The sequence below is a fragment of the Scardinius erythrophthalmus genome, assembly GCF_964197995.2.
Source record: "Scardinius erythrophthalmus genome assembly, chromosome: 5".
Classification (NCBI taxonomy): domain Eukaryota; kingdom Metazoa; phylum Chordata; class Actinopteri; order Cypriniformes; family Leuciscidae; genus Scardinius; species Scardinius erythrophthalmus.
In genome coordinates, this window is record NC_138225.1 from 42228570 (window position 1) to 42252409 (window position 23840).

The 23840-nt window shown below is 36.9% G+C and overlaps 2 protein-coding genes and 1 long non-coding RNA gene across 5 annotated transcripts in view; 1 reads left to right on the forward strand and 2 right to left on the reverse strand.

Annotated features, from left to right (window-relative positions):
• Positions 1–1143: 1143 nt before the first annotated feature.
• On the reverse strand, positions 1144–7379 carry LOC308690252. Of its 2 annotated transcripts, none has more exons than XR_014030135.1 (11): positions 7287–7379; positions 5433–5631; positions 5219–5268; positions 4358–4405; positions 4182–4253; positions 4005–4087; positions 2660–2693; positions 2489–2575; positions 2182–2346; positions 1964–2021; positions 1144–1871 (listed from the first exon to the last, which is right to left on the reverse strand). It is a non-coding gene; the product is annotated as an uncharacterized lncRNA (long non-coding RNA). The 2 variants fall into 2 exon arrangements; XR_014030136.1 differs by having other exon boundaries at positions 1150–1871; positions 2191–2346; positions 7287–7365.
• A 5288-nt stretch (positions 7380–12667) lies between these two features.
• On the forward strand, positions 12668–17084 carry naa38 (N-alpha-acetyltransferase 38, NatC auxiliary subunit). Of its 2 annotated transcripts, none has more exons than XM_081365428.1 (3): positions 12668–12853; positions 13103–13289; positions 16625–17084. In XM_081365428.1, the coding sequence occupies exons 1-3, from the start codon at positions 12809–12811 to the stop codon at positions 16738–16740; spliced, it is 348 nt and encodes a 115-aa protein (XP_081221554.1). In that variant the 5' UTR covers positions 12668–12808; the 3' UTR covers positions 16741–17084. The 2 variants fall into 2 exon arrangements, with proteins under 2 accessions (XP_081221554.1, XP_081221555.1); XM_081365429.1 differs by having other exon boundaries at positions 12674–12853; positions 13103–13271.
• Positions 17085–20492: 3408 nt separating this feature from the next.
• The window catches only part of cldn15b (claudin 15b), a gene marked incomplete at its 3' end in the record, with an annotated part of 72622 nt that continues 69274 nt past the window's right edge, over positions 20493–23840 (reverse strand). Inside the window, exons 7-9 of the mRNA XM_081367046.1 lie at positions 21236–21317; positions 20904–21014; positions 20493–20613 (exon numbers count right to left, since the gene is read on the reverse strand). Coding sequence (XP_081223172.1) covers positions 20493–20613; positions 20904–21014; positions 21236–21317 — 314 coding nt within the window. The remainder of the gene's footprint in view (positions 20614–20903; positions 21015–21235; positions 21318–23840) is intronic.

The following is a 23840-nucleotide window of genomic DNA, read 5'->3' on the forward strand; positions in this document are numbered from 1 at the left end:
CAAGGCACTACAGTGGGCCTTTAACAGTCGCATCTGTTACTGTAAACCTTTATTTTTGCATGATGCTGTGCGGAAGCACTCCGGTAGGTGTCAGTTAAGTTTAACACTGGCCAGCGCAAGATTCTCATCGGTGGCTTTAATATTTCAAAAATAATTTAATGGAATTATGTATAATTAAAATAATAATAATAATAATAATAATAATAATTTGTACACATTAACTCATCGATGTAATAAATCATGTTTGACAGCATAAAGCGAATTCTTCCGTAAGTGGCACATGGCGCAATACATTGACACATCACAAGTTTTAGTGACACATGTCACTGTCTAAATTATTTTTGAAACATGAAAACTACACTGAGGAAGGTCCTGTACTGAAAAGTTTGTTGAGTTTTAAAACACTTTTTTGCAATTATAAAAATAAATAAGATTGCTATAGTATCTCGGCATGTAATCCTTTGCAAGCAAATGTAAACAAATGATTTTCAAGAATGGATTTTTTTAAATTCTTTTTGGAAGGATTTGAAATATTAAAGCCACAGATGAGAATCTTGTGCTACTGTTACACTTACTTATACTGACACCTACCGGCGTGTGTCCGTGCAGCATCATGCAAAAATAAAGGTTTACAAGGGATGTGACTGTTAATGCATTATTCGTAGTGACCCATGATAGATTTATTTCGTGTCGGGCAGTTTGCGACTTTTCCACGACTCCGTGTCATTGTCAGTGTTAGTTTCAGTGTCAATCAGTGTTTTGCAACAATGTCAGTAGCACATGCCACTATTTACTGCACATGCCAATGACCCAGATAGCAATGAGTCGACGGACCACCGTCGGTGCTCCGGCGGCAGTAGAAGCGGCAGAATGGCGACATCGCAAACACGTTGGACGGCGCACCGCCGGCGGCAGCCGCTTTTTAAAAGCGGCAGCCGCCTTCCTACCGCCTTCGTTCCGCTGCCGGCCCGCGGGCCAACCACCGTTCCGACGCCTTTATATTGAAGGCTACCCTTCCGCGGCCCGCCGGAGGCATGCGCTATTTTCGAGCGATCTGCCGCCGCTTATTCTGGCTATATATATATATATATTTAATATTTATAGCATGCAGTTTATCAAGAATAATGATTGCTTAAACCAGACAAATATCCATTTGGCATTTTTATTCCACATTTCAAAGTACAGTAACTGTCATTTAAACAAGATGTGTCAGATCACTGAAACATAACATAAAAATAAATAAATAAATATACTAACATGCAGGTTTCTAATTAAATTTTGGTAAAAAAACAAAAAAACAAACAAAAAAAAACAGCTTTACAAGCAAATTACAACTCTTACAATAATTGTTCATATAAAGAGGACAGCTCTAGGGTGAAAAAAATTACCAGTAAACATTATGACAAGTAAAGAGAATACTTGAAAATAATGTGCAGCATACCAAATAAAATAAATAAAAGTATGACATCACATTTACAAGCCATTTCTAACAATAGGATAAGTGGCAGTAATTTATAGTAAAGCTCTGGAGTAGAATAGACCATTATAACTGCAATGCTGACCTGTGGCACAAGGACTTACAAGCATTATTTGAAAAAAGAAAAGTACTTTGCACAGTTAGTGAGTATAGCGTGACACTTCTGACTTCTTTAGGGGTCTTGATGTTACTGACTGCAAGATTAAGAAAGGATTCCAGTTGTCAGTGATTCTGGGGTGTCAGTAGTCAGCCTAAGTGGTCGGCTGTGGGTCCCTCTCAGCTGTGCGGTGCCTTTTTCTGCCTTCACGGTCAGATGCTCCTTTCAGGTAACGCGAAACGTTAACCTAGACTGCTTCATCAGTGGCATCCTGGGTTGCCGGGTTCTTCCGGATGGCTAATTTAGAAAATACAGTTCTATCATTTCATTTGAATTGCTTGAGGCCATACACATCTACTTAAATATAATAAAAAATATATCCAACTTACTTTGAACAATGATCTTCAGGAACATGTCTCTAAAACATGCTTTATCCCCGACACCAAGCTGAAAATCCAAAAAAGTGTTACAAATTACATTTCTCTGAAGCTTCTCATAAATAAATAAAAATTTGAAAGGCTAAGGATTCAGACTGTAATATATGCAGTATACAATCTTAAATTTTACTTTTTAGATTACTCTATGGCGTTATAATCAGCAAACTTACAAATTGTACCTGGAGCTTTTTATCCTGCTTCAAACTGTCGTCAAGACACGGCAAATCTTCCTGGGTGTGTAGGGGGAGTAACAGATCCCCTGACAGGGATGACTCCAACAGACACAACATCGCCAAATTCTGCAAGACGTCACAGCATAAGGGTCTGATCTGCACCTACAGGGTTTCCCAGAATAAAATAGTTAGTCCTGTTCCCTTAACTACTAAACTATGACATTTATATCTAGATCTACTACATGTACAGGTAGGCCCAGTGGGAATTAAACCAACAACCACAGGTGCTGTTTGCAAGTTGTACCTGATTGCCCAGTGCAAGCAAACATCTTCAACATTGTTTGTTGAACTTGCTTCACCTGCTCTTGAAGTGAGCCACTGTCATCCGAAGCTACAAAATGAAAGGCATATGGTAATTTTGGCCTTACATCACACACACAAAAAGTACAATTTAAGAAACTGTGCAAATTCTCACCTGCTCGTGCATTGCTTTCCCTCAGGGCTTGGTTCTACATTTAAAAAATAAAATAAAACAAAAAACTAAAGGCACTATTTTCAATACTGTTAAAACACTGGACTAGGGCTGCACGATTTTGAGAAAAAACCTAATTGCGGTTTTTCTGACAAATATTGCGATTGCGGTGCGATTTTCGATTTTTTTGGTTTTATTTATTTTAAAGCTTAAAACTGTACTTTTTATGTAATTTATATAATAAATATAACCTGATTGTAAAGTGTTACTGATTAGTTATACACCGATTCAGACGTCTCCTGAGTTCACTGTTGGAAAGATCAGTTGTTTTAACCATTCATTAAAATGAATCGGTTCAAAGGAGTCATTAGTTCGCGAATTGGACGTGTCATGCGCGTTGTGTGATTATCCCAGCAGTTAGGACATGGACATCCAAGATTTCTGTCAACACAAAAAACATTTCATCACTGGATATTTTTTTCGTTTAATTAAAGAGTTTTTTTTTTTGTCAGTTAAATGTCCGGAACGCTTTTCAGTTCAATTTATTTAGCACAATTCACACCCAGCGGTAATTCAGGGGGAAAAAAAATCTCCGAATGATCCACATGAAACTTTGGTCTTCCGACCTTTTACCACCGTGTCGATTTATTTTGTGTGAGGGAGAGAGCAAGACAGCGCTTAGTTTGGAGACGGTGAAGTCTTGTTTACACTTTCGCCAGGCTCCGAAGAGAGAGAGAGAGAGAGAGAGAATGCGCGCGCGCGCGACCGGCTCTCTCTCTGCTCGTTCTGTTAAACATGCGCCCTGTCACTCACAAGCGCAGCAGTTCATCTACATTACTCACCGATCAAATAATACTTTGGCGGGACAAAAATTCACTTTGGCGGGCGCTTAAACAAGTTCAATGCAGAAAATTCATGCGTGAATTTAACTTAGTAGGCTACATGACCATGCACTCGCACAAATGCGACCACATAAAATGTTAACTCGCACATTCTCAAAAAATGGTCGCATATTTCGGCCATTTCTGCGCAGTTACAAGCTTTTTCTATTGGCACAATTCGAGGTACACGTTGTGTGTTAGCTGCTTTGCTGCTGACAGAAATACGGTGCACTGCATACAACCTTGTAACTTTCCATTGCCATTTCTAATTGGCCAGCAAGCCAGGAACGCGAGATTCGACCATTTTGATTGGCTAATAGGTTTGTCACTCAAATGTCAGAGGCGGGGGAAAAAACCTCAGACTCCTGAGGTTAGGTTATTGCGGGAGTTAAAACCTCAATATCGATGCGATAAAGGTTAATCGTGCAGCCCTACACTGGACATTAAAACATAGGGCTAGAATATACCTTCACAGCTGAAAACTTCATGCTTGACACGAGATGCCATTGGAGTAACAAGGGCCAACAATAGAGCAATGACTTTCTCCCTCCTATTGACATGTAAAAATATGTTTGAAGTTAGTGCATACATTTAATGAACTGGACTCAAATGTAACACTTAGTTAAACGCAACATATTACATACCTCTAGAATTTTCACCCATATGCTGCCAGGGTAAATTTGCTGCCGGGGGTGTAAAGCTTAGTACTTGATGAGCTGGGGGAGCAAACATAACATCTTTCATTTCAATGCAGAGTATTGCATATTCAGTAACGAAACAATAATTGAACTGTGCAAAGCTAACGGAATGTACAACACACCTCAACACCTTTCATCCAGAAACTGCTGCAGCGAATCCCATCAAGTGTCTAGTGAAAAACAGATTATGATAAAAGGATTCATCATCTTAAAGTCAGCATGAAATCAAATTTTACAATTTGTATTTTTATATGTACTATTGTAGTGCTTATGTAAATGATTAATCTGTGCACTTCTTTTTTTTTTATTCATGTACCCTTATAATCTTTAATCAAATACATTACCCTTCCCTCCCCCCTCAAAACGACTTCTCTTCCAGTCATGTGCAATGGCGTGAGGGCGTGGCAACTTCCCTCAAACCATTAGTCTGCTATGAGCAGAGATGGAGGTGAGGAGAGCTAGAGTAAAACCCTGCTCCTCTATTCAATATTCCCTTTCACTTGGAAATACATAACAACACTGGAGAAAAGTCATTTGTAACTTCTGGTTCATGCCGACTTTAAAGTCCCCATGAAATCAAAATTGACCCTATTTACTTTGTTAGCGCATATTACTAGTCTTGTGGTGAACAATTAATCCGTGCAAGAAAATATTTAAAAAAAAATTTTTTTACCATGGTAATCTTTAATCAAAATCTAAAAATGCCCCTCCCCTCTGCATTGGAGGACCTTCTCCGATGACGTAGGTTTGAGGAATTGGTTTGGGCAACGCTTAACCACTCCCCTCAAACCGTTAGTCTGCTATGAGCAGAGATGGAGAGGAGGAGCGCTAGAGTAAAACCCTGCCCTCTGTTCAATATTCCGTTTCACTGGGAAATACGTCATAACACTGGAGAAAAGTCGTTTGCAACTTCCGGTTCACGGGGACTTTAAATAGAAGCAATAGTTTCCAAGACAAAAAACTTAACAAATAACATCACTTACTTGTACTCGAACTCTTGGCAGATTCTGGATTATTGGGGAGAAACCTGGTTCTGAGGAAGAGGAAACAGAAATTTGATAATAGTATTATTAATAATAATAATAATAATAATAATAATAATAATGAATGAAAGAGTCCGTTATCCACAATGAACAGACAAATAAATTACACAGATGAAATAAAGGAAAATCAAATGTACAAGTCAGACCCATTTACCTGCTCCCTTCATGAACTTAAAATGATGTTTCTCCCAGGTGCTGTGTGGAGGTGTGCAGCGGATGGCTAAATTGTTCTTTTGTCTTTTTTGAGGAGGTTAAATGGGGGCCAATGGCACATGCCCTTCGCCGAGCCACTCTTGCGGAACCACTGCAAATGGCAGATCCTCCTTGTTGATAAACTGAACAATGTGAAGCATCTAAAATAGAAGACACATTAGCATAAAGTATACTTTTTGATTCATTTTTTTTCAGGCAAAATCAACAACATTAAAATGCTCACCCCTTCGAAAAAGCAGTAATTTTCACAAGTGGATCAACAGAAAACCATGTTCAGACAAACAAAATCATATAAACAACCTATATACATCGTTATTTTTGTAAGAATACACCAAAAGTTAAACTACCGCTAAGTCTTTCTAGATGTAAAGTTTGGCTAACGTTACCTACTGTAGCTAGATACATTTCAACATGTAGCAACGTTAGAACATGCTTGAACTCAGTGTGTAAAAAAGGTGAACAGCATGTGGTAGCGAACACTGTAATCTAGACTAGCAGCATAATTATGTTTAGTTAGAAAACAACACAAGTTATACTACTATAAAAATCAGTCTTTCTTGTGAAGATTTTGCTAACGTTACCATTCCCACGTAACGTTAGGCGGCAGAATAATTGCAGGGCTGCCAACTCTCACGCATTGAGCGTGAGACACACGCAATTGACACTTTTCACACGCTCTCACGCCACACATCCATTTTCTCACGCACAGAAAAATTGCGGAGCAAAGGGGTACTTTTAATATTAAACTAATTCTCAGCTCTTAGATTCCGTCAATTTTATTACGAAATTCAGACAAAAATAGGTTTGCCGCTTGTAAATGTGACGTGACAGATCGCTGAGCACCTCAGTCAGTTCAAGTGCACGTGAACCGATCATCTGTTACTTTTTTATTTAAAGATGCAGTACAACTTACCGAAAGTATACATAATATCGACCAATTAGTGTTTTTCAACCACGGAAAGAGGTCAATATAACAGCAGGAGAACAATGTCACGTAACGTTACATTCACCTCACGAAAGCCATTTAATGACCATAGCATGTTAACTGAATAGAAAAAATAGCTAGAGATATTTTGCTGAGCACCATATTACATATTTATTATATATTTACTTATGTCATTAAATAATTGTTATTATAACAAAAACTGCATTATATTTAATTTAATTTGTTATTTTTAACCTTTAATAATACCAGATTGGGCCCTCTATGTTTACAGCATTAGGTGAGATTATTTTTTTTAAATAAAATTTAAAATAAACATGTATCCAATTTAGTCCATATTGAATCAAAATCGGAATCAAATCACAAGAATGGAATTGAAATCTTGAAATTTTTGTCAAGCAATAATAAAAACTGTATCCTACCAGTATCCTACCCCCCCCCCCCCCCCAACACACACACACACACACACACACACACACACACAAAATCTCACTCCAAGCTAAACTCAAAAGTTGGCAGCCCTGTAATTGTCCGTAGTTCAGGAACTGTAACGTTAACTTAGTTAATTCGACTGACCAATACTATCTTAAACCACATGTACCCACACTTGTACAAACATACGTAGGAGTTAAACATACTTAGAAGAAGAAAAAAAACTCAACGCCAGGAAGAAACCAAGTAACGTTAGCCTAGCTATGTCAGAAACATGGCGGAACTTTGCAAACAAGACTAACTTAAGTTACTTTAGCTTGACTAGTTAGGCAAGAACAGATTTTAAGAAGAAGTACTACAAACAATGTAAAAAATGAACATAGTAATATTGCATTACACAAAAAGGCAAAATGTACTTACTTAAAAGATCGTATATTTCCTCTCTCCAAATACTGAAACCGTGTGACGAGCATAGAGGTGACGAGACGAGTTATCTGCTTCAGTTTTTTAGGTGCTGCCCCTCTCGACCGGTGGAGGTACTTCTCTGTTTGTGCTTTAACCATATAGACTGTAAAAAATAGGCTTTAACACTTTCTTAAACATTTGTACAGGTCGCAAAACTCCCAATTGCAAACTGCAAAGTAATCCCTTATACATGTAAAAGGTAAAACATTTTTTTAAAAATGAGCTTGTAAAAACAATGAAAGACGACAGAGAGACAAAATATTTCTAAATATTTAACTTTATCCTTCAGGTCAAAACAGAGATTTTCATGTTTCTCATAGACATTATGGTTGCAAATTAATAACAAAAATATAAAGCAAACCCAAGATTTTGGCCAAGTTGCAGATGTCTTTCATTGTTCACTGATTTCAGGCTTTGGTAAAAAATCTAAATTGTTCATACCATGAATGAAATATTTATTTAAAAAACTAATCAGAATCAGAAAGATATTTATTGACAAGTAAGTTTTAGAAATATGAATCATTTTTGGTCTATTATTAGGACATCTCAAATTGTGCATAAATCAAAGAAATGTAAAGAATTGTCACCTTAAGTGAATAAAATAATTCTATATATTTTACATATCTGCTATCGCTTCAGAGTTTCAAAGTAGGCTAATTTAAATGGAATCAGAGTCAAATCTGTTATAACCCCTAATGGCTTTAGAGCAACAACAAAAATTGATATAATTCACATAATAATTATAATCGCTTTAAATGTGAAAAGTAGTTAAAATGCTATCAGTTTCACTCATGGCTGGTCGATTTCAAAGCGGCTTGCCGCCAGCCGGCCGCGGTTCATTTAGACGGCGGCAGCCGTCAGAAAGAATGAAGTCGGCGGCCCGGCGGCTGTTCGCCGGCGGCATCTCGCAAGAAATGGGAGTGACGTATTCAGCTTGGGGCCGGCAAAAAGAAGCCGTGCAGATATTTTTTGCTATCTGGGGAAGACCAAATGTGTCACTAAGCATAGCGACATGTGCCATTGGTTTCTGTGTGTCAGATGCCATGTCACTTAATGTCAACATCGCTACTGGTATTTAGAACACTTTTATATGTAGCTCGTAATCTAATAGTTATTTTGTTACTGACAATATCTGGTCACTGGTATTCATTAAACAAACAGGCGGAAAAGTTATCAGTAAGTGCTACCGTGGACTTCTATAGGCTACCTTGCATCTTGATGATCCCAACTGCATGACCAATGCATTCCACACATAGATTTCATCTTTGTTTTATCAGACAAAAACTCAACATGCTCACCTGCTTAGTTTAAACATTATTTCACTCAAAAATTAAACTTTGCTGAATAGATTTTGGAAAATGAATTTAAATAAATTGTGAATTCTTATCAGGAAATCCTTTTTGTATGTATTTTTTGTCCTTGTTTACTGTGCAGCTGTAACTTAAAGAATAATAATTCTGCGAAGATAAACTAATTATTTAAGTTAACTCAATCAAATTAAATCAATTGACTAGCCATATTAAAATATCAATTGTTAAGTGCAATTAACTTTTGTGGGCTTAAAGTGACCTGTTAATGCTATTCCATTTCAAAGACATTCTATAGAATTGTTTGATTTTGTTTCCTTTCTGTTCTAGGATGACAGCGGCTCTGTGCACAAAGCAAGCAGTGTCTATAAGACAATTTGTAAGATCTTGACTGGTCTGCACAAAGCCCAGACCTGAATAATGCCTGTTTAGTGTTGTATTACTGTTTACTGTATCATAATCAATTTATATATTTTTACTTGCCATCCCATATGAAATGAAAGTTCCAATTTCCCTGTACCTAATGGGGACACTGCTGAAAAGGAAGTCCAGTTAAATTAAGTTTATTTTTCTGTTGTGTGAGCACGATGAAGAGTTGTGATAGGCGCGTTCGAAACACTGCTTTACGAATGTTCGAAACACTATCTGTTTCTTTTTGAGAGCTTGTCAAATTGTATTTATTCATTCATTCTTTATTTAGACCCTTGGGTCCATATCATAAAGTAAAAGAAAAAGAAAAGAATAACATACAAACATACATTTACATACAACAAACATTATTTAAAAGACATACAAACTTGAATTCCAGTGCTCGCAGAACCATGAGGAATACTTTCACTTAATGTAGGATCATTTAAGAACATTATGACTGTATTTCTTGAATCACCTAATTGACACATGAAATTATACTTAATTAACACAGCATGCAACGTATAGGAACATCATTAAATATGAACATTTATTTGTCCACCTTGAGAGCATCATTCTTAATGCATCATTAAATGCCACCTGAAGCTTTTTTCATTAGCTTTACTAAATCTACACCATATATGTGCCACATAAAATGAAGTACTGTAAGCTCTAAAAAGTGCTATTTTAATCATCTGTGCACTTATTAATTTACGAGCCAACACATTTGCCTGTCTATAACTTACAACACTGACGCTGCAACATCATCATTTAGGTCATTTCTAAATGTGACCCAAGTATTTTATTTTTATTTACCACATTTAATACTTGGTCACCTAAATAAAAAGATGGAAGATGTTGCTTAAGGTCCTCTTTAGTTTGAACAAACATTCAGTAATCACACTCTTTTTAGTATTAAATTAAATATCATACTGCTGCACACCATGGCTTGAACGAAGCAACTTCTTTATTTTATTTAATAACATTATATATTAAATTTAGTAGATTACTCTTTGCACCGAACACAACTATGGTTTTGTAGAACCATACTTTTGGTTGTGGTCTCATTGCATTGATTTAAACGGCTGCTGCTTCTTCTTCTTCGTCTTCTTCTTCTTCTTCTTCTAGGATTTATTGCAGAGAATGTCTAATATGGCGAGAAGTTTCACTCTCAGTACACTTCCGGCTTCTGAACTGGTTGCAGTTCCTCTCTGATTCCATATGAGGGCGCTCACAGGACGAGTGCAGAATGAATGGAGGTCTATGGCGCTATACCAATAAAAATCCACTTTTCTCAGGATATAATTTTTTGTCTTGTAATTTGAACGTTGTATTCGAAAGGAGATGCAAATAAATTACACATTGCTGGGTGTTAGATTTTTTTGAGTCACGTATTTGCTTTAAAAAGTCTTTTAAAGTGTCAATGACGTCATATACATGTACGACCAGAGATACTGCTTCACGGCAATCCTTCAGTCACTCTGGTCCGTTCGCGCTGTGCACTTTCTTTCCTCTCGAGGCATCGACAACACAGCTGACACAGGTAAACACACTTGTTAGAAGAGTTTTTGTTTTGTTTGTTTCTGGTCCCGCTGCGGATGACACGATGCCATCAAGCGGTATCTCTGGTCGTAATCAGTCCTTCACTGACCAATCAGCGTTCATTAGCAGAATGCTAGCGTGTTATGGGCAACAACAACTCAACCTGTAAGAAAACGAAAGGACATAAGTACTCGTTCGTTCAACTTTCGACCTAAAACCCATGTTGAACTTGCAAAATCTACAATCAGATTTGAGATTTATCAACGGCAATCGGGTGAAAGAGACACATTTAGCTGTCTAGCCCCATTGACTCCCATTCATTTTGCACTCATGGCGATCGCCCCCAGTGGAACTCTGGTGGTACTACAACCAAAATTCGGTACAATAGAGCTTAATAGGGAGTGGGCAGGCTCTCCGTAGACGGGCTCTGATTTATTGGCAGTTAGCAAACAATTGGTGCATTACCGCCACCAACTGGTGTGGATCAGGTTGCTATTACATTGTTTTTTAAAAAAAAAAATCTATATCAACATAAATTAGGTTCTCTAAGATTTTGAAACAATAAATTGTAAATGTCTATTATCTTTTGTCTCTTTCCGCAGAGGATTTATTCAATCAAAGCGTATTATCATCGCTCTCAAATGTGTCCCCCCCCCCATTATTTTCCCTGTGTTAAGTTTACCTATTTTGACAAGTGTTCCAATAGGTAATCCAGTAATAATCCAGTATTATCTCATCCCTCCAATTCCTTCCTGTATACCTAATTTCTCCCACTTTCCTTCACACTTTTCTCTCAGTCCTTACTTTGAATCCTGCGAAACCATTGCCCCTTTCTGGTTTCTTCCTATTTTTACTTCTCCTAATCTCTTTTTAATAATGCTCTTGATTATTGCCTTGCTGATGCTAACTGTAAAATCAATGTGATTACTTTTAATAAATTCCTTTGCTATTTTATCTACCATTTAATTTCCTTTAAACCCATTTTGTGCTGGTATCCACAAAAATATCACCATAAGCCCCATCAATTTTATTCTCTTATCTCTATCAAAATTCACCCTTTCTAATTCTTGATTATATAATTTTAAATGTATTCTTTTAAACGGTGTAACATATGTCATTATAGCGCGCGGGCTTTGAAACAGCAATGTACACGCCACTTCAACTGGGGCGCTGTTACTTTGTTCATACGTCATATTTACAGCAGATTGTACGACCTCGGGCCTGAAGAAGAGACATCTTTGTTGGAATAACTCTCCCTTGGTATTTTAATGGCACTTCAGTGGGTGGAAGACGTTCATCCTATGGATGTAGTGATTTGCTCAGATTCGTATTCAGCTTTAATGAGTATAAACAGTGGAAAGTCAGCATCCAGGCAGGACATTTTGTATGAAATACTTCAAAATCTGTACAGAATATACAGAATAGGAGTAAACATTTCATTTTTATGGGTTCCAGCACATGTGGGGGTAAAGGGTAATGAGGAGGTTGATCAGTTGGCAAAGAGATCTTTGAAACGCAATGTAATAGACATTAATGTATCACTGAGCAAAACTGAAGTTAAAGCAATAATAAAATCTGCTCTAAACAAAATGTAGCAACAGAAATGGGACAAGGAGACAAAAGGTAGACATCTGTATAAAATTCAAAATAAAGTTGGGGTTGAGAGAAGTAAATACGGAAGCAGAAAAGAAGATGCCATAATATCTAGGCTTCGAATAGGGCACACATGCCTTAATTATTCACTGTTTATCATAGGAAAAAGAGATTCTGAGAATTGTGATAAATGTGGCTTGTCAGAAACAGTTGAACACGTGTTGATTCATTGCATAGGATACAACAGAGAAAGAATCAACTTTATAGAATCATTAAGATACATAGGTATTAATACACTGTCAGTAAAAAACATATTTCAATACGCACAGAAAGAGACAAGGGTTTATAGTGCTCTAATGAGGTATCTAAGAGAAACAGGACTGGTTAACAGAATATAGGTTATATGTTTTTTTTTTTGTTTTTTTTTTGTTTTTTTATATAATTAGTTGATTTTTGCTTCACTCGATTAACGCTTCACACTCCTGTCCAGTTGGTGGCGGTAAATGCACCATTTAGCTGGTTTGCCAACCGCCATAAAACTCCGAAAGAAGAAGAAGGAATAACTCTCCCCATCTCTTTCCCATTTGGGTCGCATTTATACAAAATTTCAATACCAAAAAGGCTCGAATGGCAACAGAGAGCGAAGAGAACGGCACGGAAATGCAAACTGAGGTCTGAATATGTTGTCACATGGAGCCAGTGAAATATTAGCGCTGAAGCTATTGCTTGCAAGCACTATGACTAGTTTGTCAGTGCCTTTATTAGGATCACATTTTTAATCAAATACTTTTTGTTTTCAAAATGATAGATGATTATTTTTTGAAAAGAACAATTATATGTGGCTTAATATTCTGATCCCATTGAATTGGATCAATATGTTTTACCTATTGTTTGTTGATGTAAAAACTTGTTGTGTCTCAGGTGGACGAGTCTGCTTATTCGCTGGCTCGGTGCAAGCTGGAGAACCTCCTCAATAAGAGCATGAGGATTCGTATGACAGACGGGCGCACGCTGGTGGGGCTCTTCCTGTGCACAGACCGAGACTGCAACGTCATCCTGGGATCTGCACAAGAATTCCTCAAATCCACAGGTACCCAGTGCACCCCAGGTACACACCTAATGCTTTATCAACACTTAATCATTATTATTCTTGTCACTTTATTTTCAACTATTTCTTTATTGCCTTGGCTTTTGGCTTGCTTAGTTGGGGACATTTAGGCCCAATATTCAACAACATTATTGATCTGCCTTACTTAAGGTGGATGATGACGCAGTTTTCTTCTAGGAACCAACTTTGTTGTATTATTTTCATGTTATCACTGTGAAGCTGCTTTGATGCAATCTGTATTGTAAAAAGCGTTATATAAATAAAGGTGACTTGACTTATATTGTCAGGAATTTTAATAACAACTTTAATTATTAAAGACACACTATGTAGCCTAATATTTTTGGATCAAAATATCCAAAAACCAATAGAACAATGTATGTTATTTATTTTGTTAATTTATGTACTTAAATTAACACAAATGTTTCTAAGAATGTTTAAATCCAGAGAAATAAGCAAGTTTTAACCAGGACACGGACAGTGTCCGTGCGTCGCCCATCAATGATATTATTCCCGTGTTACCCTCGATTTCAAGTTTTATTTTGTAGGAACCATTGAAACATCAAAGACGCTTTAATATATTATGTGTTTTATTAGAGCAACTGTTTGAATACATTTATTGACCGAAACGAATAATTGTTATACAGCTCAACACAATTAGTCTTTTTGTTTAGGCCTAATATAGATCTAGCTCACTGCAGTATCTCATATAGTAGCCGCCAAGCAAATGCACAGAGTAGCATTATAACAACTTTCAGCACACTCAAATGGATCTAATATGATGAAACATCGCTGCGTTACCCCACTATACGCATGACTGGAAAAAGCGGAAGCTTCTGTGGCATAATAAAAGCTCCACTTCTCTCGAGCCAAGTGTTGTGCTTTTCTCTCATTAGCAATCGCTCCAGCGGCCTCGTTCCACTCCAACGGCTTTTGTAATGTTAATAAATCTTTAATACATTACCGGTTATGCATGAATATGATTCCTGCCCGAGTCCCGTCGTATTCTCCAATGGCTGTAGAGGTGAATACAACAACTCCCACTATTGCGCAAAATCAAGTTGTCATCAAGCTATGACTTTGTTTTGAATAAACGACCTGTAGTGGCAAAAAATTATGTAGTGCATTTAACCCCTTAAAGCCTTGTTTATACTTTCGCCTGGCTCTGCAGCGCGAGTCTCCGCAGACTGCGCGCGCACCTCCCCAAACAGACGAGGCGTTTATACTCGACGCGCTCGCCGTTGTACTATTCTTTGAAACGACAGGGGGCGACTCGAGTAATTGTCTTCTAAACCATCAGGAATCCGAGGTGAGAAGAAGAAAGCTACACACGTGACAATGTTTATTTTAGTACACCACCACCAATACCACACTACAAAAAGAATCGTGTAAAACCCAGTAAACCCTGAGATTATTACTCGTGACAATAAAACAAAATATATGGATATGAGAATGTGCATACAATATAACTAAATTATAACTCTTATAACTCTTACATATTTTCTAATTTCACTATTGCATTAAGTTTCATGAACATTTTTATTAACCATGGACCATTATGTTCATTAAAAATACTTTTTATGCTATTGAATGCTCATTTTTTAAATGTAAGCAACTAATTTAGACGTGCAAACTGGGTGCCGGTGTGGTGAGAAGTTCGAGCTCGGCCAGATTCGGCTCGAAGTCGTTCATCTTCGGATGCGGCGCCGCGCGCGTTGTTACAAAATCTGCCGCGCACACCGCCAGGCGAAATGGGCCCTTGCGCACCCAACGATTAAAACGATTAAAAAGAGCCCAAACTCACCATAATGCATCACTCAGATCTAAAGATATTCCTCATGGACTTCTAACACATGAACCTGCACAGGCGCACATCCAACGAAGTATATAGATGGTGCACTGATGTGACGTTTTAGCTCATAACTCCATGAAACATGCATGAATTGTGGAAAATCGAACATCTTTATTGACAGCAGATTCTCACGATTACAGAGAGCCCCTCATTGATCACGAGATATTCCTCACGAATTGATGCATACTTGGCTAAAAAAAACATGTCTCTCATCTTTCCGGGATGAAATGTGTTTTCAAATGTTCCCGGAACCATCCGTGCTTGTTTTCCAATGTGAAAGAACACAAAATAGGTATCTTAAAGCTTAGAAATTTAGCTTTCTAATGCATCTAACCACTTCAATTAACGAGTGCTGAGTAGTCCCTCTAAACTGGAGTGTACTGCACCACCTAGCTGTGAGAAAATTCATAATCATATTTTTAAAAAATACTGCATTGATCAAGACAAAATAGGTGTCATTTGAAAGCTTAGAGACTGAACTTTACAATGAATGTAGCCAATGTTAACTCTTAAGTAGTGCTGAGTTATTTGCTGATAAATAGATTTATTTTTTTTCATAATCCATATACTTTTTGTACAGAGTACTGCAATGTGTCAAAAACATCATACAGCTCATGAAATATTCACAGATCATTAATAATGGCACATAATTTTTTACAGTATATTATTACGATTAAAATGAGCCCACAATGAACATAATCTATTGCGTTGATCACAAGATATTCCTCATGGAGGAACAATTTAAAAAATTCCCATTAGGGGGCGTCAAGGACTGAACAAAAAGGCTATCTTGGTTCCAAATGCTGTAACTTTTGACTACTTTATGCAATCTCCACCAAATTTAATCCAGATGCAGCTCACATGTATAGCTCACAATTTTCATCCTACCTTATTTTCTTCCTGAGTTATTGCATGTCAAATAAGAAAGATATAAAAAAAAAAAAAAAAAAAAATATATATATATATATATATATATATATATATATATATATATATATATATATATATATATATATAGTATTTTATCAGCAGTTTCTCAGCAGGATAATGTCCAAATGTAATTTATATATTATATTTTCAAAAAATTTGAAAAGTGTTCCATCAAACTATACCTACCTTTTGCTCTCCTTGCTATAGTTTTGGAGTTATGAGTCTTTATTTTTGTGTGTGTCACTCAGGAAAAAAAACAACTCTAAAAATAGAGGTTACATTTACCATCTTACCACAAACAATTTGTGCTATGGGTTATTTGTGCTAAGTTCTAAATTTACCAAAGTAGGGGTGATATTTCATATATTGTATCTACATTCATACATTGTATTTGTAGTATTACTTGAATAATGATAGGAACACATCCTTAAAATTTGACAATTTGCCCAAAAAAACACTACAGCCCTTGATTGATAGTAGTCACAGGTAAAACCATGCATGTCTCATCAGTACCATGGTTAAAAGTTAAAAAATATATGTATATTTTTTTCCACAGATTCTTTCTCACAAGGTGAGCCCAGAGTGTTGGGACTGGCTATGATCCCCGGCCATCATGTGGTTTCTATAGAAGTGGAATCTGAAAGCCTTCAGACCACCACCCATGGACTCTGACGACTTTATAGACATTTGGGGTCACCATATGGACTATAGAGAATGTAGTTTCCACGCACACTTTGTGTCTGAAACTACGGAGATGGCAGTAAAGATCCTCTAGAGCTGGAGTTGTAACCCAATAGGATTTTTCAGGGGTTTTTTTCTTGTCTTTTTTTTTTCTTTTGCATTTCCATGAAAAGAATACACCTCTGTTGGTCCTCTGTGTTGAAACAAAAATAATGAATTACAGTGTGACTTGTAAACTGTACCCTTTTGCTTGTGTGTTTGCTTCTTTGTGAGCAGTGCACATTGTGTATGTAATTATGGACATTGGCAGTTTTCAATAAGAGTTTAATAATCAATCTGATATTTGTATGATGTCATTGCACCATTTATTAATATTTCCTCATAACCTCATATCACCAGCAGAGGTCATTCACAGACTTTATTCTTTTACATGTTGATTATTAATGCACATATATAAACAAAATGGCATATTTCAACTGCTAAAATTATGAGATTGCAAATAATTATATATATATATATATATATATATATATATATATATATATATATATATATATATATAATGCATTACAAAATTAAAAGGAAATTTTTAGTTTTGTACTGAATTCATATCTATTTGTAACATTATATTAACTAATCTATGGATATAGAAAAATATTGACTAAATTACATCTTGGTTATTTAGTTATCCAATATAATTGTCAAGTTAATGTAAAATGAAAAGATATACAGTATATTTTAGTATTATCAAAATCTCACTGCTCTTTTCTTGTAAATTCTGGTACACAACAATTATTTACTGCATGCAAATACTTTTATCATTGACCAAATATACAGTTATAACTTATTTAGTTTACAGTGAATATAAAAAGTCTGCACACCTGGTTTACATTACAAAAACTGCAAGATAAATCATATCAAAATCTTTATGCATTTAATGTAAAAATTACAGACTTTGCAATGTCGCTGAAAAACAAATAGATATTTTATAAAAAAAAGGATAAACACTAACCTAACTGCATACGTGTGCACACCATTTTATAATTGTGTATGTGGCTCTCTTAAGAATTAACTAATCAAGCTCACGTGAAATAATACACACCTGTCTTCACCTGAAGTGACTTCAAATTAATCTCAGCAGTTCTTGTAAGATTATTCTGAGATGTTCTTGGCTGCATGCTGCTACAAGAGCCATGGGCCATATAGAGCTTACAAAGCATCGCTCAAGTGATGGCTACAAAAGCATTCCAAGGCATTAGATATACCATGGAACTCAGTGAAGACAGTCATCAACAAGTGGAATAAGTAGGGCACAAGGGTGACATTATTAAGAACTGGGCTTCCTTCTAAAATTGATAAGACAAAGAGAAAAGTGGTCATGGAGCCTGTCAAGAGGCCTACAGCAATGTAAAAAAAGAGATGCTAACTCCAGTATTTATCTGTCTGGACAGTGGAGCAGGGTGGCAAGACGCAAGCCTTTTTCTGACAAAAAATTATATCAAAGTCTGTCTAAACTACATGCGTTTATCACATCTCGACCCGATTATTGTAATGTTTTTTTTTTTTTTTTTAGACTACCAGCCAGCACATTTGCAATATATTCACAACTTTGCTGCAAGATTGCGAACTTACACTAAACGATCTGCTCATTTCACTCCTATTTTTTAACCTCCACTGGCTACCTGTGTCTTCTCGTATTACAAAATACCTTCTGCTTACCTTTAAGTCACTCAATGGTCTTGATCCTTCGTATCTCTCTGACTTACTTTCTCCTTAAATTCCCTCTCAACTTCTCTGTTCTTCTGGCTGTGAACTGTGAACCTCTGTGAGCCGAGATTTCGTCTATCATCTATGGGTGGCAGGTCTTTCTCCATTATAGCCTCTAAGCTATGGAACTCTCTTCCCCTGGCTCTTAGGTCAACAATCATACTGCATGAATTTGAGTCTAAACTCAAAACCTATTTGTTTAACCAGTATTATCGATCATGACATGTTTTTCTTAAACATTTTCCATAACTCTGTATTACAGTCATAATGTATCCTTATTTACCATAATATTCTTTTGCATCTGACCTTTGCTTCAACTGCCCACCTTCTATGCTGTCTGTAAATAGTGTTGTTTTTTCTGTCATAGTGTCTGTTTGTATTCGATTGGAATGCAGTATGCAACTGCAATCGCTCATGTCTTGGACTAGGCAAATGTCTACTGTCCATTTATGGTTTATAAACTGACTGTTTGTTCTTTACTGTTATTGTGAAATGTCCTTGAGCTCGGGAAAGGCACTATATAAATTAAACATATTATGCTTATTATTATAACATAAGGGCAGATCTTTTGAGCACAGCTGATGATGCTTTGAAGTGACTCTTGAGTGTTCAAGAATATTCCAATATTCAAAAACGCTATCCTTCAATTCCTCCATCCTCATTATCTTTCCTTGCAGCCTTTCCTTGCATCCTACAGGGGGTGGAGCTGAGATGCGAGGAAAGGAAATGAGGATGCACAAATAAGAAATTAGAAGCACCCACAGGCTTAAGTGAAGATGGAGGGAATCTTGAATAGCTCCAAGTTCCGGCCGATTTTGTTACAAAGCCTTCTGGGGCCTGCTAGAAAACTGAAAATTAAGAGAACTTTCACCTTTCAGCATAACAATGATCCCAAACACATTTAAATCAACAAAAGAATGGCTTCACCAAAGAAAGATTAATGTGGAATGGCCCAACCAGAGTCCAGACCTGAGTTCTATAGAAAATCTGTGGGGGGGACCTGAAGAGGGCTGTGTGCAGGTGATGTCCTTGCATCTGATACATTTTTTTGCAAAGAAGAGTGGTAAAATATTCCTGTCAAGATGTGCCAAGCTGATAAACTCCTATCCAAACAGTGATGTGATCAGAGGGGGCTTCAGGATTAGTTCAGGGGTGTGCCCATTTATGCAGTTAGTTAGTTTTTTTTTTCTCTCTGAAATGTATTACTTTGGTTTTCATTGGCATCGCAGAACAGGCTGCCATTTTACATTAAACATGCAAAAGTTCTGATATAATTTATCTTTGTTTAATTTTTTAACAAAATGAACTATTTTAACAGGGGTGTAGACTTTTTATATCCACTGTACATGGTTCCATTCTACAGTAAACTTAACTTAAGACTGTTTACATAAGAAATGTGACATTTGTGATGTGACAGATTCTGACCATACTTCATAGAAAAAGGTATTTCATTGTGTTCTATGTGTTTTGTGATGTCTGTAACTTGACTTTGTTGATCCCATGTATTTATTACCTTCCTTATGCCAGCTACACACTGCACGATTTTAGCAACAACTTACTGCCAAGATACAGGGCAAAGAGGGGAAGAGTCATGGCTTCTGCAAGCAATAGGTCTCTCCTTTTTATTCTTTTTTTTTTTTTAATGCTAATCAGCGCACAGATAACTTGTATCACAGCTTCTTGCGGGCTACCATTTTTAAACAGGAAGAAATACTCACGCGAGAACTCCTGTATCATGCTTGATCTTACGTTATTTCCTGTATCACTTCTCGAGTGTGTTTGGTTGTTCAGACAGAGACCAGGGAGAGATGTCGGCGATTCTTTATATTAAAAAGTTGTGTAATGCGTGACCCCCTGTCGCCGATCTGTCATGTATTGTGCACACAATAGCACCTAAATGGTACCCCAGATAGTCATGTAGTCTGAGAAGAACAGCGTTCCAATGACTTTGAAAATGGTGTAGTGTGTTCCCAGCATTAAACATATGCATTGAGTCTATATTGGCTGGAAGGGACATGGGATGTTGTAGAGGCAGTTTGAACCATATGTCTGGATTGAAGCTGGTAGGAGTATGATCTGAAGTTCTGAAGATGTGATCTGAGCAAACAAAATAGAAATTTAGCACAGACATTTTTTAAAAACAACTGATGCAGGGCCGTCCATAGGGCGGTGCAACTTAGGGGACTAATGCAACGCGCTTTAGGGGCCCCGCAGCGGACGCAGCCAGACAAACCAAGGGATTGAGCGCTTCCTCTAACTCAGGCCTTTAAATGTCACCTCTCATTTAAACACTGTCCTGAAAATGTCTCAGGAAGGTTACTGATAGCTGAAATGGTTAGTGAATGAAGTGTCATTTTAACAGGGCATGTGTTGCATACTAAACTCACTTTTTTTCCTCTCGGCTGCTCAGTCCACAGGAAAACAGCAAACAGCTGCCGCCACATAAAGCCATTATAGCTGAACTCCAACCAATGTACAGCCCTTCTCCGATTTCATACCTAAACACACAGGACACATCTAACATTACAGAGTAGAGGCATTCCAAGACTGCGACATGACAGGCCAATATTGTCTGAAACATAATCACAAACATGTTTGTACAAGTGAGCTTACTCATGCTATATTGCTTAATTAGATAACTCCAAATACGATTAAATAGTTCTAAATATTTTCTCTAATAGCTCTACATACCAAGATAATAACTGTTCTTTCCACTTACTTTATTCCTGGATAAAGTGGGTCAAAGAATTCCTGAGTGATATTGAAAGCATACCAAGACACTGCAATCATCGTGCACAGACCTGAAACATGAAAATTAATTTTGTTTCTATAAACAAACTACCAATGTTTAAATTACCTGTGCTTCTCCTTCCCAAGACAGTCAGTCAAAGGTTATTTTGAAGACATTTATATTGTGAAAGCATAATCTTAATAGTTCCTAGTAACACTTACAAGGTTTAATTCATTAACATTAATGCATAGGGCATCATGAACTATACTTATGCGGTATTTACTAAACTTAGTTAATGTTATTTTCTATATATACCAATCTATTTTTACATTGCAATTTTTATAAGTTAATGTATTTTGAACAAAAAAAAATAACAATGAATAGTTTATTATAGTATATAGATTGCCCTTATAAATAGAGTAATAAATCCAATATAAAAAAATATTGTTTATTGTTAGCTGATGGTAGCTAATGAATTAACAAAGTTATCAAATTGAATCTATTTGTAAAGTGTTAACCAGCTTTTTTTGTAAAAAAAAACATTGACAGTTATCAAGCAGAGCGTACATGAGGACTTCTATTGAGAATTCTAATCTTCTTAGAATAGTTCTTGATTAGATTGTGTTTAGTAAACACAATAAAGGCAAACTGACATACAAGACTCAATAAGACTGTGAAGGTAGATTTTAACCAAGAGGGAAATTGAAATTCACATAAATGTTTGGTCGGGTAAAGTTGTCAACTGTTTTATATAGGACTTTTTCTTTTCTTTTTTTTGAAATGTAATTAAAAAGTTAACTGAGGTTCGGGAGCAAGGCCACGCCTCAACTAATCAGCTCGTTCCCCGTCTGTATATTTACACTGAACCCACCTTCACCGCACCGTTTGTCTCAGTTTCTCGACCCCACCCACCCCTCCCCTTCCAACTCATCCATCCATCCCGCTTCCCCCAGCCCCCAATCCCCCCGTCCCCTCAATATCTAACATCCCCCATTTTACTTCCACAGGCTGCATCCAGGGGGGGCTTCAAGTAACCCAGCTTACTACCTACCGAGACGAAGCCCCACTCTGAGTCTCCCTGGACTAGACTTCCTGATCAGCCAGACGGAGAACCATAACATCCTTTCCCCCATCCCTTTCGACCCATCTTCATTCCATAAAGCTAATTCTGCGTAGTTGTGGTGTGGTCCTTGCTAGTGAATTATTTTAATAAAAAATTCTGTTGGTCAAAACTGTTTCTTGAATGCTTTTGAATGCTCTGTGCAGTGTACCTCAATATATTCACTTGAGTCAAGTCAACTCAAGTCACATTTATTTATATAGCGCTTTTTAAAATACAGATTGTTTCAAAGCAGCTCCACAGAGATAACAGGAAAACAATGCAAAAAAGTTTGTTTCCAGAAGAAAATAACGTCACAGTCCAGCTTTAGTTCAGTGATGTTTTATTTTTGTTTTAAAAAAAGTTATTAATTTAGTTAATTTATACATATATATATATATATATATATATACTGTATATAGCCGCACTAGAGTAAACCTTGATGTCATCGTCCAGCTCAGTTAAGTTCTTGTATAATAGTGTCAATGCAGGCAGATCAATATTATTGTTGAATATTAAATTAAAAGTTAAATTTAATGTCCCCGACTAAGCAAGCCAAGCCAATGGTAACAAAGGTGGAAAAAGGCGACAGTGGCAAGAAACCAAACCTCCATCAGGTGGCAGAATGGAGAAAAAAACCTTGGGAGAACCTAGGCTCAATCAGGGGGCCAGTTCTCCTCTGGCCAATGAACGAACAGTGTATGATTATGATTCAGGCAGCATTATAGGTCAGAAGTCAGATTGGTTTGGAACAATCAGAATATTATCCAGTTCCATCTGGTTGAAGTAAAAATTATAAAAACTAGCCCTGATTGTCACAGTTAGTTGCAGCAAGGAGAGTAGAAAGGCAGGATCTATACACAGCAGTCACTTTATTTAACAATAAACCAAATAAAAAAACACGCAGGAGCACTGGAGATTTCTGGAATGCAGGAGAATCGACCCTAAACATATAGACAAGATCAGACCAAGAACAACTCAAACTGAGAGCTATAAACAGGGTAGCAAAAGAGCTAAACAATAATGAACAGGTGAAGCAAATCACACAATGAGTTGCTATGGAAACAAATTAAAACATTCTAGACAGCATGGGAACATAAAAGAAAAACAGGAAACAAACTAAAAGTCCAGGAAAATGAAACAGAAACCAAAACTTAAAGGGATAGTTCACCCAAAAATGAAATTTAGCCCATGATTTACTCACCCTGAAGCCATCCTAGGTGTATATGTCATTCTTCTTTCAGACGAATACAATCGGAGTTATATTAAAAATGTCCTGGCTCTCCCAAGCTTTATAATGGGTATTTTTTTTGGAAGTCCATCAAAGTGCATCCATCCATGATAAAAGTGTTCGACACAGCTCTGGCGAGTTAATTAAGGCCTTCTGTCAAGCAGTGTTGCCAGATTGGGCGGTTTTGAATTTGATTGTGTGGGTAAAAAAGGGTTTGGGGTGGGTGGACAAAATTTGGGCTGGTTTGGGGTCAGTTCGGCGGT

Coding starts and splice junctions, on each gene's coding strand:
- naa38 (XM_081365428.1), top strand. CDS start 12,809: ATGGCAACAGAGAGCGAAGAGAACGGCACGGAAATGCAAACTGAG. Junction 12,854..13,102: donor GCACGGAAATGCAAACTGAG/GTCTGAATATGT, acceptor GTTGTGTCTCAG/GTGGACGAGTCTGCTTATTC. Junction 13,290..16,624: donor AGGTACCCAGTGCACCCCAG/GTACACACCTAA, acceptor TTTTTTCCACAG/ATTCTTTCTCACAAGGTGAG.